Here is a 16,137-nt window from a genome sequence, read left to right on the forward strand (position 1 = left end):
ACAAAACAGTTCTTCGTGTCATTCGCCAACAGTTTCATGGGAAAGGCAGTAACCAAAAAGACTATTGCATGATGGATCGCACAGACAATTCAACTCTGCCACAAACGTGCAGGACAAGAGCTAGCAGAGGGGACACGAGCCCACTCCACTAGGAAAAAGGGTGCTACAATAGCTTTCCTGGCTAACACACCCATACAGGACACATGCCTGGCGGCAACATGGGCTTCGGTGCACACGTTCACGAAGCACTACTGTGTGGATATACAGATGAACAAGGAAGCACAAGTCGGACAAAAGGTGCTCCAGCACATATTCAATAACCAACGCTCATCTTCCACCCAGCCGCCACAGAAATGAGAAACCGCTACAAAATCTATGCACAGCATAGTGAATCCAGAAAGATTCACGCTGCAAAACGAATAGTTGTCTTACCTGTCGGTGTAGTTTTGCAGCTTGAAGATCTTTCTGGATTCACTAGCGAACCCACCCACCTCCGCCAGAAAGATGAGGCTGGAGAGAGAAGAGGTGGATATAAAAAAAGGATTTAAAAGAACAGAGCGGTAAAATATCGCCTAAATAGAACATTGCCATTACTTCGGAAACGAAAGAAACACGGAAAAAAAGAACCCGAAGATGGCGCCCAAGAGTGGGAGCTTCCGCAGGAAGCATGCCGACGTCACCGGAAATGCACCCAAGGAGGTGTGACGCCGACGCCCACCTGGGCTACAAAAAAAACCCAAAGAAAAGACTACGAATCCGTACCCAACCACAAGACCGCGGAATAATGCACAGCATAGTGAATCCAGAAAGATCTTCAAGCTGCAAAACTACACCGACAGGTAAGAAAACTATTCGTTATGTATGGTGAGATCCCCCATACAGGCTGAAGCTCCCTGAGACCAGTCTCTAGCTGAATGACTGGAAAATCTGGAGGTACACAGAGGTCTTACAAAAAAATAGACTGGAGGTTACTATTTGCACCAGCCCACACTGTGATCAACTACTCTGTAACTACTCCTCGGGCCCCTGGTTTTCTTCTCACCCACTCCCTTCCCAAGGGCCACTCTGCAAGCCTTCTCATCTCCATTTCATGAGGACCAATATTCCCATCCTCAGTTTGGGAGCAAGCTGGCCAGAGGTGCTCCAGATGTGTGGGAGTGATACAGCCTATACTATAACAGAAGCTCATCTTCATTTTTTATGACTGGGTTGTGCTCCGTACCAACCCGAAATTCATACGCAAGGTACCAATGGTATGCCATTTTAATTAGCCTTTCCAAATGAGACAACTCAGTCTGAAAGTTTTCTTAGTTCATTGGCTATTAGTGTTCATAAAATATTATCAGAATGGAACCAAGAATGTCTGAACTTTAGTTCAGGAGTTTGTTGCTTTTAGTTAACCTGTGTGCAAGCAAATAGCTACAAGGTTGATTGCACCCTGCATAAAGCCAACAACCCTTTACAAGAAGCATGTCCGCAATGGCGCCAATATGCACTAGTAGTTCAGCTAGAGATATATGCAGGCACACATGTGGGATAGCTGCCACACATTCACCAAGCGTTACTGCCTTGATATGCATACCATATCAGAAGCTAAAGTGGGCCACAAAGCACTTGTGGCAGTTGATATTTCTCCTCCTCCGTACAATGCTACGTGTACAATAATAAAGTGTGTATCTGATCTTGTACTCCCCATCACTTAATTGGCAAAAAGGATGCATTTTGGATGGGGAGCTAGTGACAAAAAGGATATGAAAGTTTTCCACTTGAAAATGTAATTGTGGCACAAAAACTGATACTGAAAGCGACACACAGAGAGAAACCAAAGAAAAAAAATCAGAAAATTACCAAAACTGGATGGAAGTCTACCGTACCGATTTGCCAAATATAGTATTGACATTTTGTATATGTATATCTACTTAGATTTCCTTTTATGATATCATTATACATATCTTTCCATAATAAATTGTACATATTTCTAGTTGGTATGCTACCTCATTTCTGTGATAGTCTCACCGTCTAATCTTCCTCTGATGTGTAGTCTTATTTAAGTATGCAAGTCTATGATATTTTCAATTTGGGGAAATAAAAAATTACTTGCCTGTATCTAAAGATCTCTATTGTTAGTATTTTTTGTTAACTCACATGCTGCCCTCTCTCCTCATTAATGGCCAGCCTCATATTCTTCATTTGCCAGTGCTGAGTTATGGTGAACTCTAGTCTAGGGGGAGTGAAGTTCAAAGCATAATCAGTACAGCTTACACTTTATACTGTTTACCACTGTTTGTAATGTTGCCAGGCCCTACAAGTGTGACAATAAAGAAATCATTCAAGCATGTAAATCTTTTAAAGATGCCCATGCAACCTGGCACGATTGTTCTGCCTTCAGGTTGTGGCGCTCCTCCCCTTGTAGATCATTGGCCCCCCTCTTTGATCTGAATGGTATCATACCCTTTTCACAGCTCAGGGAGGACTACAGTCTTCCAGAACGTGAGCGCTTACCTTATTTGCAGATCCGGCACTGGGCACTACATCCGACGATCAAACCGCAAGCACAGTGTCTACTGACAACATACGAAAAATGGCTAGTGACCCGCACCACTGATAAAAAACTGATATCAGATATCTATCGCATGCTATTAGCTAACATCACGCACACGTACAATGCAAGCCGCTCATGGTGGGAGAGGGATCTTGGAAGGACGTTAAGCCGTAAGGAGTTGGAGGGTATTTATTACAGAGCGAGGCACTCGGTTCACCATATGGGCCTTACGGAAACCCTAACCAAAGTGGCCACATACTGGTACTACACGCCTGAACGCATTCATCGCTTTGGTCAGCGTCGGAGTGATCGGTGCTGGAGGGGGTGCGGGGGGAAGGGCACTTTAGAGCATATTCTCTGGGGCTGTCCAGCTCTACAACCATACTGGTCCCAAGTCCTCAACGAGGTAGACTTAAACATGGAAACGCAACTTCTGCGCTTCCCCTCATACATTCTTCTGGGCCTCCCTAATCCACTAACATACCCTCTCAAGTCACGGAAGGGCCGGCTGATAGCTATTGCTCTAGGGGCTGCGATACAGAACATCCTAAGGCGCTCCACTCAACTCCCTACGCATACTGGTTGGCTCCAGCGCCTGTGGGCCGTGCTAGGTATGGAAAAATTGACGCTGACACTGGCTGGCAGAGGCTCCGAATTTCCTGAATTGTGGCGACCCTTCCTTACATTGCTGGTATCGGAGTTCCAAGAATTAACATGACCTCGATATTTGCGGCTCCTCCGCCTCCCGGACACGCAAATCCCGAAGGCTGCCTCTAAAGGAACACGTCCCTCCAAGCGTTGAGCATTAGCCTACGTTTCCCCTCCCTTCTTTCCCCTTCTCCTTTTCTTTTCTTTCTTTCTTCCTCCCCTTTCCTTTTTTGATCGATATGGTGGATGAGGGTGGAGTGGGAGGGGGGGGGGTGGTTCCTTTGTTGTGTGATCCCTATTTTGGGGTATATTTTTGTTTTCTTTTTTGTTTGAGGGCCCGCCTCATGCCTTTACCTTCGGTAATATTGATCCTTACGACCTTGTGGTCACATGTGCACAGTCTTACAGAGGTGTGAGCCTTGTTCATTTTGTGCATTGTTTGCCTACAAATGTATCAATAAAAAGATTTAAACCATAAAGATGCCCATTCTAGAGAATGAGGAAACAAAACATCATGTAGCTCCTCTCTTTAGTAGTTCTATTCTGTAGTGCTCCAATATCAGAGGATAATATCTTCTATAAAGTCAGTGTCAGCGTATTATGCATTATAAATGTCCTGGATCTGTATACAAGAGATTGTACAACTCTTCTCCATTGGCCTAACACTTGGTGTAGAGCTTCTATTGCATGATAAAAAGTAAAGGGTTCCCGAGCTTAGATGCAGGGTATTGTAGAGCTCCCTATTTTCAGAGCTGGCGCTGTAGTTTCCAAGAGAAGGCAGGAGACTATTTGCTGGCTGGAGAGTATAGCCTACGATGGTCTGTGGACCAAGATTTCAGGGGAAGTCCAAAGACAGTGTTGTGAGCCTCTACATGTCCGGGTTTTGTATCATGCTATTTTAAACTCCCTCCTTACTTTCCCTAACTTTCTCTTCCCTTTCTAACACTTTTCCAACAGAGGGAGCTGAGTGACATGAGGTCTACACCAATGTCTGCCAACGCTGCCAGGAAAATGAAATTCGATGGCGAGCCCAAGAAAGCGCCTGTGTGAGTTCTTTGTTAAATTAAAAGCCCTGGGCCATTTGCTGTCATTTGAACATTTGATGAGCATTTATTTTAGTCTTTGCATATTTGCCGCTCAGTCATCTATCTGTCCATATTTCTCTTCATGTCTGCCCCCTTCTGCCCCCCGACCTACAAGTCTGACTGTCTTAGTGTCTTTGCCTAGCTCTATGACAGTTTCCTTTCTTTATTCCTTGATTTCGTTTTATGGGGGGATACATAATATGAGAATAGAAGACAAAAGGTTCTGCGATCCGGATAAAAGAAAACTGCAGTATAGAGCCAATAGTGGATTGACTCTATCCCCCCAGAAAACATAGTGCGCAACCTGGCCTCAAAGATCCAAAATAATTCCCAAGTGTACTTTACCTTTCTCTGTCCTGCTCCAGGAATGGATATCAGAAGTTCTCCCAGGAGCTGCTGTCCAATGGAGAGCTGAATCACCTTCCACTGAAGGAGCGCATGGTAGAAATCGGCAGCCGATGGCAGCGCATCTCCCAAGCACAGAAAGACCACTACAAGAAAATGGCTGAGGAGCAGCAGCGGAATTACAAGATGCAGCTAGAAGTGTGGATCAAGGTGAGGTGGCCTTCGTAGGCAGTGACTAGGACTATAGTCATGTCACCTGGTGAAAACCTTGATTTTAACAGTATTTTTTTGTTTTCTCCCTGCAGAGCCTATCTCCCCAAGAGAGAGCAACATACAAAGAGCACATATCCAATGTAAGTACAAAGAGCGATTGATGGAGATCAGTTAGTCCCTCGCAACTTATAAATCACACATGCTCTTTTAAGTGAATGTTGCATTGTGCACCTCACGATTGAGTTAAAGAAGCGGTTGACTGACTGCTTCAGTTTAATTTAAATACTACTCTAATGTTCCTCCATTTGTTTGTTCTTTGCCAGCTGAAAAGGAAGAGCACAGCCAAAATGCGTGGCCCGAACCCCAAAAAATCTGCTGTACAGTCCAAGTCTGTAAGTATATCACTTGTTTTAGGTGTTACAATGGCTCAAGTGTATTTTGTTTGGCTGGGGCACAAGGAGAGTCTAATACATCCCGCCTCAGATTCTGTTACTCTGCTCCATCTTGAAGTATATTAGAATTGGTTGCTTTGCACTATACAAGAATTATATAACACCCATGTAGACCAAGGCCATTCTAATGAGATGCAGTGCTCTCTACCTTACTTTTTAAGACTGCTGCAGATCACTGAAAATGTATTTGACCAAGTAGAGGAATTATAACAAAGGCTGGCTCCCTTCATAAGTATGTGCTTGCCTCACTTTAACCTTTCTCAGTTATTTAGCAGGGCTTCAATTCTGTTTATCTTAGACACTTAGTTTTTGTGTCTCAGGATTGGTTATGAAATCAGCTGAAAAGCCTTGTGATCTGTCATGCTTTGTAGGCTAATTTCAGGAATCTGCCTCATCTGTAAGAGGATTTTCTTCATTTGGGCATTCCCCCTGAGTGATGTAATTATTTACTCAGACTAATATTCATGCATTTAGTTTTACCATACAAACATCTTAAGAAACTTGAGTCTTTCAATTTCACATGTTTGAGTCTCCTTCATGCCCTCTAATTGCTTCAAATTTTGTGAAATTATTAATGCCCAGAATGGCTAAACTTTTTACATTGCCTTCCTATAGAGTTAATAATCCTTGGTCTGAAACAAAGTGCAGAGAATTTGGCACTAGTCATGCCTTATTTGGGGTAATGACCTTAACTATAGTCTGTAATTCTCTCAGCAAAAGTACTGGTGAAATAAGTCATGTAAGCTTGATAAAACCAATTGTTTTCATCCTTTATTTTTGAAGAACTGAATTGTGAGTTGCTTGACCTCAACGGCTTGCAGATTCTAAAGCTATTCTCTATAGTTATGAGGGACACATGTATAATCAGATGTGTATATGCTCAATCCTAGATCAAACAAATACTCAAACACGTTTCCTAACAATGCCAATATTCACACTTTTTTTGTCACCTTTAAAGGCAATTCTGTGAATGCAAAATCTCAGATTGTTTCTCGGACGGATCACCAGAGGCTAGCTCTTAAGTTCTACAGCTTTATCTAATTATAGTCTCATTCATCAATGGTCTTGTTGAAGTAGCACCCGATGTTAAAAGTGAATTAGTTGTGCCGGTACATGGAAGGATATATATATATATTATATATATATATATATTATATATATATATATATATATATATATATATATATATATATATATATATATATATATATATATATATATATATATATATATATATATATATATATATATATATATATATATATATATATATATATATATATATATATATATATATATATATATATATATATATATATATATATATATATATATATATATATATATATATATATATATATATATATATATATATATATATATATATATATATATATATATATATATATATATATATATATATATATATATATATATATATATATATATATATATATATATATATATATATATTACACTCCGAATTCCCAAAAATACCCAGCCAGGTTTCAGGAAACAGCACGGCAGTAAATTAGCAGGGGGTTTATTTATTCAGAATAGACGCGTTTCGGGAGAGCACTCCCTTCGTCGGTATTCCGACGAAGGGAGTGCTCTCCTGAAACGCGTCTATTCTGAATAAATAAACCCCCTGCTAATTACTGCCGTGCTTGAGAGTGCTGTTTCCTGAAACCCGGCTGGGTATTTTTGGGAATTCGGAGCTGGTATATTGATCGCGGACACAAACGCGGTTTGAAGCACCCGCTTTCAGAGTGACTCGTTTCTTTGGTGTAAGAGGAGCGTCTATATATATATATATATGTTCGAGGCATGTGGGCTGCTAAATTCATATCTTAGCATTAGATCGCCGCCTAGTGTTGGGTCCGGATGATCGCACATTGTTGTCCTGGAAGAGTCTTCGAAGTATCCTGAGATAGGTGGCTCCTCCCCTGGACTACAGTGCGCATGGGCATCGGCTCCATCCTCAGATTGTTTTTTTCCGCCATTGGGTTCGGATGCGGTCTCGACTTCTCTCTGTCAGAACCGAGTAAAACTTACTTTTTAAGACCAAAAGGTCTTATATTTTATAGCGTCGGTATTGTTTGCGCACGGTCTCGAGTTCTTCCAACTCTTGGAGTCGGATTCAGCGGAGTTTTTCACTCTTCGGACGTCGAGGCCTTCTCATCGCGACACGACCGCTACTTTCAAGCATGGAGCGGAGTCCGTTTAAGTACTGTCCGCTCTGTGGGTCTAAGTACCCACATATAGACCTGCACCCGGTCTGTAACAAATGCCTTTCACCGGACCATGACGACGGCAAGTGCAAGGCTTGCGCTCAGTTCCGGTCAAAGAAAACTCTTAAGCTCCGGCGCGCGGTGCGCCTGGAGGCCAGACAAGCGGCCCCGGATCCAGAAAACATCTTCGGCGACCAAGAAGAAGATGAACAGGGTCATCATCTCCAGATATCCCCACCCGAAACGGAGGTCGAGGCGGATCCGGCGGACGACGACGGAGTCGCGGGTCAAGGCCTTGAATACGTCGACGAGGTTGGGGACGTCGAAGAAATTTATGGGGCCGCGGAAGATAGCTCAGGGGACGAGCTATGCCCCGAAGGTTTCGAAGATCACGATCGGGTCACGGGATCGCCAGTCGGCCTTACCCAAGACCCCGTGCCGCAAGCCACGGCCCCGCCATCAGGCCCGGCCACGGACATACTTGCTGAGCAGGCCACATCAAAACCGAAACCGAAACCTACAGTGTCGACTACACCTAAAATGGCCGACCCTAAACCGAAACTTATGGACTCGAGCGTCCCTAAAATGGCGGCCGGCACACAGAAAACTACTGCACCCGCCGCCGCATCGGCTCCGTCGACCTCCGGTCCGCAGAAGTCGAAGAAGCCGGTCGATTCCAAAGGGTCAAAATCGGCGCAAGAGGAGGGATCCTCTACAAAAGGTGGTCGGCACGGATCGACCGCGGCGACGCCGTCTAAGCACGCCAAGGCCAGCGGCACGGCTCCGGTTACGCCTGGGACTCCGTTAGTCGGTCGCGTAGTGGACGCGGAACCGACGAAGGCGCACGGATCGACAGCTGGCACATCTGCGCATCGATCCAAGGACCCTGGGTCGGCGACAACTGCATCGGCGTCCAAACCTAAGAAAGGCCACCATGACGTCAGATCCGAGGGGAAGGTCAAGACACCCTCGTCAGCGACAAAAGACACTGTGAGTGAAGCGTCCCCCATCGCCGCTTCGCTACAGAGAATCCGGGACAAGGCCGCTGCTATGTCGGCTCCGTTGCCGTCGCCTCAGACGCCGAAGGACGCTCCGGCAAAGCCTAAGAGTAAGCTTCTCTTCCTTCTGCCGCCGAAAGAGGCTCCGAAGGCTTTTTCCACGAAATCGACGCCAAAGAAGTCGGATTCTTCTACGGCAGGTGCACCTTCAGGTCGAGAACTCGAATCAGAGGACGATTCGGAGCACTTCATCGACGCCAACACAGGCAAATTAACCCTATACAAAAGGAGGATCACTTCGGAGCCTCTGGACTCCTATGTCATCCCACTAAAGAAGAAAAGGGTGCCTCAGGACGCTTCTAACCTGATAGAGCCTATCCAGCCTCCTCCTAGAAGGAGCCCTACTCCCTCACCTGACCAATCTGAAGGGGAGGGATATGATGAAGAGGACCAATACACCTTCCCCATCAATGAACCAGATGCACATCCAGATGCATATGATGACATTGGTGACCAAGGCACCCAGAGTGTGGGGCAAGATCCACAACCATTCAGTGCACGTGCATCCCCAACAGAGGATTCTGCAGGTTTTCATGCACTAATTGAGAGGGCAGCTGCTAATCATGATGTGGACATGCATGCTGACCCGGTTGAAGAAGACTTTCTCTTTGACACGTTTTCAGTCTCTGAGAGGACTGTAAAGACACTGCCTATGCTCAAGGGAGTCCTCAAACATGCTGCGGACATCTTTAAGGAACCCACTAGGGCGAGAGTGGTCAATCCACGTATTGAAAATAAGTACAGACCAGCACCTGCAGACCCTGCATACATTCGGGGACAGTTGCCGCTAGACTCCCTGGTGGTCGCCAATGCCCGCAAACGGGCCAACTCCCAAACAACGGGTGAAGCTCCTCCCCCGGATAAGGAGTCCAAAGTGCTAGAGGCAGGGGGCAAAAGAGTAGCTGCACAAGCTGCCAACTTTTGGCGTATTTCTAATACACAAGCACTCTTAGCACGTTACGATAGGGCGCATTATGACACCCTAGAACAGATTGTACAACACCTGCCTCCAAAGTTTCAAGAGGGCACAAAACTGCTTATAGAGGAAGGAAAATTGATCTCCAACGCAGCCATCAAGTGTGCACTTGACGCCGCAGACACAGCAGCTAGGGCGATCAACACTAGCGTCATGCTGAGACGACAGGCTTGGCTCCGCATATCTGGGTTTAAACCTGATATTCAGACAACCATCCTTAATCAGCCAGTCAATCCTGATCGACTGTTTGGTCCAGATGTTGACACCACCCTCGAAAAGATAAAAAAGGACACAGAAACTGCTAAGTCCATGGGGGCCCTACAGTCACAACAGTTTCGTGGCAACAATTTTCGGCGCTCAGGTGCACGTGGAGTCACCAGAGGACAAATGGGTCAACAATCTCAATTCTCAAAAGGTGGAGCACAATCCTCGTTCACAAAACAGAACAAGGGTGGTTACAGAAATAACAGCAACAGAGGTCGCGGCAGAGGAAACAACAGCTCCCGCTCCTCTACCCCAAGCAAACAGTGACTCTCTGTCACTGCCCCCCGACCACTTAACACCTGTCGGGGGGAGACTGCAGCAGTTCCTGCCCGTCTGGAGAAACATCACCACAGACAGGTGGGTGCGTCAACTAGTCCAGTATGGTTATTGCCTAGAGTTGAAATCCACTCCACCCAACATCCCGCCAAGGCAAAGGCCTATGTCCGCAGAGCACTTGCACTTATTGCAGCAGGAGGTAGTGGTGATGCTGCAAAAAGGCGCAATCGAGCTCGTGCCAGTGGAGGAGGAAGGCACAGGGGTGTATTCCCTGTACTTCCTTATCCCAAAGAAGGACGGATCTCTCAGACCCATTCTGGATCTACGTCCCCTAAACCTGTATATACTGTCAGAACATTTCCATATGCTCACACTGCAACAGATTCTTCCCTTATTAAACCAGGGGGACTTCTTAGCAACCTTAGACCTCAAGGATGCTTATTTCCACATACCACTACACCCGTCCCACAGAAAATACCTCAGGTTCACTATCCAAGGCAAACATTATCAGTTCAAAGTCCTACCCTTCGGAGTCACCACAGCCCCAAGGGTGTTTACAAAGTGTCTGGCGACAGTAGCGGCGCACCTCAGGAGACAGGGCATCTATGTCTACCCCTACCTGGACGACTGGCTCGTTCAAGCCAAGTCAGAACAACAGTGTGCCGCGGACATGTCGACTACCATTCACCTCCTTCACGATCTAGGTTTCTCGTTGAACTACCCAAAGTCGCACCTTCAACCGGCGCATGTCCGGCAGTTTCTAGGCGCGACGATCAATACCCTGACGGCCGTGGCTCAACCAAACCAAGTCAGGATAGACAGCATGCAGTCTCTGATCCAGAAGTTCAGATCACAACACTCACTTCCAGCGAGAGTGTTCATGCAGTTGATAGGCATGATGGCCTCCTGCATCTTCATAGTCCCTCACGCACGGCTACATATGCGCCCGCTCCAGGAGTGCTTAGCAAATCAGTGGACACAGGCTCAGGGACAATTAACAGACCTAGTGTTGGTTACCAGTCGGGCATACGACTCTCTGCATTGGTGGACTCCACACAACCTTTGCAAGGGCCGACTGTTCCAGGAGCCAGTGCCACAGATTACCCTGACAACGGACGCATCTCTCCAGGGATGGGGAGCTCATCTGCTCAATTACACTGTGCAGGGACTATGGACGACGCAGCAACAGAAGATGCACATCAACTATCTGGAACTGATGGCAATCTTCATGGCACTCAAGTCCTTCATTGTACATCTGTGCAACAAGGTAGTGTTGGTCCGGACGGACAACATGACCGCGATGTACTACATTCAAAAGCAGGGAGGCACCCACTCGCCACAGCTGTCTCATCTGGCTCAGGGCATGTGGCGGTGGGCCATTCAGAGGAACATCTTCCTCATGGCAGAACACCTCCCGGGCAAGGACAATCTAATGGCGGATCTGCTCAGCAGACACAGCCATCAAATGCACGAGTGGGAGTTACACCCATCTGTACTCCACCCGTACTTCCAGCAGTGGGGTCATCCGGAGATAGACCTGTTTGCAACAAAAGAAAACGCAAAATGCCAACACTTTGCCGCCAGGTTCCCTCACCCACAGTCGCAGGGGAATGCGATATGGATGAACTGGTCAGGCAAATTTGCGTGCGCTTTTCCGCCAGCCCCTCTGATACCGCTGGTGGCAAGAAAGCTAAGGCAGCACGCGATGACTCTCATCCTAGTTGCTCCAACGTGGGCGCGCCAAGCATGGTACACCACGTTCCTCGAACTCTCAGTGGTGCCGCATCAAAGACTGCGCCTCACGCCCAGACTTTTGACGCAGAACCATGGAGAAATTCAGCATCCAGATCCGCAACAGCTCAACCTGGCGATCTGGCTCCTGAAGTCCTAGAGTTCGGATACCTTAACTTACCTCCAGAATGCATGAACATCATCAAGGAGGCAAGGAAGCCTACTACCAGAGCATGCTATGCTGCAAAATGGAAGCGTTTTGTCATTTACTGTACAGCTAATGACATCACCCCGCTAGATGCATCTATCCCTAACATCATTTGTTTTGCAGCGTGAATCTTTCTGGATTCACTATGCTGTGCATTATTCCGCGGTCTTGTGGTTGGGTCCGGATTCGTAGTCTTTTCTTTGTTTTTTTTTTTTTTTTCTCTTTGCCCAGGTGGGCGTCGGCGTCACACCCCCTTTGGGTGTATTTCCGGTGACGTCGGCATGCTTCCTGCGGAAGCTCCCACTCTTGGGCGCCATCTTCAGATTCTTTTTTTCCGCGGTCGGGTCTGGATCGTTCCCGTTTGGGCTCCAGACATTTTTGGAGAAAGAAGAAAGAAAATACAGAAAAGACGAGGAGAAGTCATCTGAAGACTCCAGGGGACTTCACCGACGAAAGACAAGCAAAGATAAGGCGTTTTCCATCCAGATCTTCGACGACCGTCGACGAACACGCGACCAGAGAGGCCCTGGACGCTCGAGGATGGACAACACGCCGTTCAAGTTCTGCCGTAACTGCCACCACAAGTACGCGCAGAAGGACCAGCACCCGGTATGCAACCTTTGCCTACCGGTGGACCACGAAAGCGGAGACTGCAACGCCTGTTCCGCCTTCACCCCGAAGACCCTTCGTGTGAGAGAGAGGCAGAGGGTAGCACACGCCGCCCTGCAGGGGAAGGCCCCGACCCCGTCGCTCTACGAGCTGGGGATGTCCTCCGAGGAAGAAGACAACGCTGCCGCCGAAGACGACAGCTACACGGTCGTAGAGACCGATTACACGAAGACTTCTGACAAGGTAGGAGACTCTTCGGCCCCCAAGAACCCGAGAGACTCTGAGTCTCGAAAAATCGAGGGCAAGACCCCGAAAGCGCCGACGCCAAAAAAGGCGGCGTCCGCGACTACTCCCAGGCCCAGCGGATCCTCAGAGAAGGAGTCCCCGGCGCCGAGAGCTGCTGATCAGCAGAAGACGTCGAAAATCGTCCCCGAAAAGGATCGATCGACGAGGGAGAAAGACCCGAAACTGTCGACGACGACCAGAGACCCGATATCCGGTTCGACGTCGAAAACTTCGACTCCGAGAGGCACGGCGACGAGCCATCCGTCGAAGAGAGCGGCGGAACCATCCGACGCGGAACACGCGGCCGAGATGGAAAAGAAAAGAAGGCGCCTCGAGGCAGAAATGGAGAACTTCATGCAGCGGAAAAAAGATTTCGACGCAAGGATGAAGGCCTTCACGATCCCTCACAAGACCAAGCCACCAGTGCTGGAGGCGGTCGAGGAGGAAGAAGAAGAGGTCGCCGAAGTCACCGAGCAAGACCAGGACGTCGAGGTGTTCGACGACCAGGAGGAGTACGAGAATCCCCACGAGAGCTACAGCTATGGGGAGGAAGATGAGGGCAGGACAGACACAGAGTCGGCGCCCTATGACCTTCAGGAGGTAGATTACATCGATGTCGACACCGACAGCCCGGAGGAGGTGGTCGACACCTACCCCTCGAGGCCCTCGCCGCCGGACGACATCGGGGCCTACAACGCGGTGATACAATCTGCCGCAGCAGCTTTCAAGCTCAAGCTCGACGAAGAGAAGCAGAAAGCAGACTTCCTTCTGGAAACATTGCTCCCAACACAAACGAGGAGCCAGTTCCTCCCGATGCTCGAGAGCGTCTTGGCTCAGGGGAAGGAAGCTTTCAGGGAGCCCGCAACATGCAAGGCAGTAACTCCCAGAACTGAGAAGAAGTACAAGCATGCCGCAAAGGACCCGGCCTACATTCAGGGCACGGTCTCCGCAGACTCCATTATCACGGCCACAGCAAGGAGGAGGGCTAACGTACCCACTACCTCGGGCCCGCCACCGGATAAAGAGAGCAAAAGGATGGATCTGGTGGGCAGAAGGATCGAACGGAATGCCGCGACCCACTGGCGCATGGCTAATTCCAACGCCCTGGTAAACAGACACATGTACCAAATCATGGAGGGACTGGGGCAGTTGGTGAAGGACTTGCCCCAGGATGCCAAGCAGAAAGCCGAAAAGCTAATTGAAGAGGGGAAGAATGCTGCAAATTCTTGCCTTAAGACGGCCCTGGATGGGGCAGACACCGCCAGCAGGCTCATGATGATGGGCGTCACGGAAAGGAGACACGCCTGGCTCAGGATATCCGGTTTCAAACCGGAGGTGCAACACAGCATCCTGAACACACCATTCAACGGCAGTACGCTTTTCGGACAAACAGTTGATGAGCAACTCAGCCAACTTAAGAAGGATAACGAAACAGCAAGATCCATGGGAGCATTGCAGTTCAGAGGGAACAAGAGGGGCACCCCGTCACGGAGGCCCGGCGGGAGAGGCGGAAACCAGCCAGGTACATCACACCAGGCTTTCCAGCAAACGCACCAGGCAGACTCGCAGGGTCAGCAGGGCCATCAGAAACAGCCCTGGCAGTACCAACAAAGAGGCCAGTCCTTTCGAGGGAGAAATGGACGGGGACAAAATAGAAGAGGGGGCCAGCAGCCCACCTCCAAGTGACTTCAAAAAAATCCGTGTGCCCACCCACAAAAAAGATCCCAGGGGGCAGCACGTACAGATGGGTCAAGACAAACTAGACACCTACGACCACAGGACACCAGTGGGAGGAAGATTAAGATTCCACCTCCAGGAGTGGAGAGGAATCACATCAGACAAATGGATCCTCAACATTATCCAATTCGGATACTGCATAGAGTTGGAGGCGAGGCCAACAAACAGAAAACCAAGAAGAAAGCCGCTAGCAAGCAAGCAGCTGCAGTGCCTTCAGGAAGAAGCAAAAGAACTCCTGCAGAAGCAGGCCATAGAAAGGGTACCCTTCAAGGAAAGAAACACAGGAGTATACTCAACATACTTCCTGGTACCAAAAGTAGACGAGACAATGAGGCCCATTCTCGATTTACGGTTCGTGAACAAATTCATAAGAACGCAAAAATTCAAAATGACCTCCCTGCAAGAGGTGCTCCCACAGTTGCAGACCGGGGACTTCATGGTCACTATAGACCTCAAAGACGCATACCTGCACATCCCAATGAACAGGAAGCACAAGCACATGCTCAGGTTCACCGTCGGAGAAAGCCACTACCAGTTCACGACACTGGCCTTCGGTCTAAAATCGGCACCAAGAGTTTTCACAAAGTGCCTCGCAGCAGTCGCAGCGCACCTAAGAAGGCAGGGAATACATGTATACCCTTACCTGGACGACTGGCTGGTGAAAGCAAACTCATACCAGAAATGCAAGCTGCACGCACATACAGTGACCAGCACGCTCATAAACCTGGGGTTCTCCATCCATTGGAAGAAATCATCAATGGAGCCGGAACAAGTGAAGATCTTCCTGGGAGCACAGATCAACACCTTACAGGGCAAGGTGTTCCCCAGCGAGAAGAGGGCGAGGGCGCTGGTGAAGGAAACTCGCCTCTACCGGAAGGGACAAGCTCGGACAGTGAGGACGGCGAGCAAGATCATGGGGATGATGGCATCATGCATCCACCTGGTACCGAATGTACGACTCCACATGAGACCCATTCAAGAATGGCTACAGGAGCAATGGTCACAAGCTACAGGCAGTTGGGAGGATCTAGTGGTTGTAACGCACGCAGTGCAGAAGGAGATGACATGGTGGACCATGGAGAACATAGCAAGGGGAAAGCCTCTAACGCCCCCAACGCCAACAGTGACCATCACCACAGACGCATCCCTGAAGGGATGGGGCGCTCACATGGAGGAGCTCAAGGTGAGGGGACTGTGGACACCGACGGATGCCACAAAGCACATCAATTACTTAGAATTGAAGACAATCTTCCTTGCACTGAAGGCCTTTCAAACAAGACTGTACAAGCACAGGGTATTGATACAAACAGACAACACCACTGCGATGTTCTACATCAACAAGCAGGGGGGCACACAGTCCGCACCGCTTTCAACGCTGGCGCAGGAGATATGGAGATGGGCCATCCCTCTCAAGATAGACCTGCTAGCCATACACCTACCAGGGAAGGACAACATACAAGCCGATTGGCTCAGCAGG

General features: G+C 48.3%; 1 protein-coding gene across 6 annotated transcripts in view; it reads left to right on the forward strand.

Annotated features, from left to right (window-relative positions):
- The window catches only part of UBTF (upstream binding transcription factor), a 163,773-nt gene that overhangs the window by 117,552 nt on the left and 30,084 nt on the right, over positions 1 to 16,137 (forward strand). For all 6 annotated transcript variants that reach the window (XM_078645187.1, XM_078645189.1, XM_078645191.1 and 3 more), the window contains 4 exons: positions 4,148 to 4,236; positions 4,641 to 4,830; positions 4,926 to 4,973; positions 5,157 to 5,225. In XM_078645187.1, coding sequence (XP_078501313.1) covers positions 4,148 to 4,236; positions 4,641 to 4,830; positions 4,926 to 4,973; positions 5,157 to 5,225 — 396 coding nt within the window. The remainder of the gene's footprint in view (positions 1 to 4,147; positions 4,237 to 4,640; positions 4,831 to 4,925; positions 4,974 to 5,156; positions 5,226 to 16,137) is intronic.

Source organism: Lissotriton helveticus, chromosome 5_1, assembly GCF_964261635.1.
Source record: "Lissotriton helveticus chromosome 5_1, aLisHel1.1, whole genome shotgun sequence".
In the NCBI taxonomy this organism is placed as follows: Eukaryota; Metazoa; Chordata; class Amphibia; order Caudata; family Salamandridae; genus Lissotriton; species Lissotriton helveticus.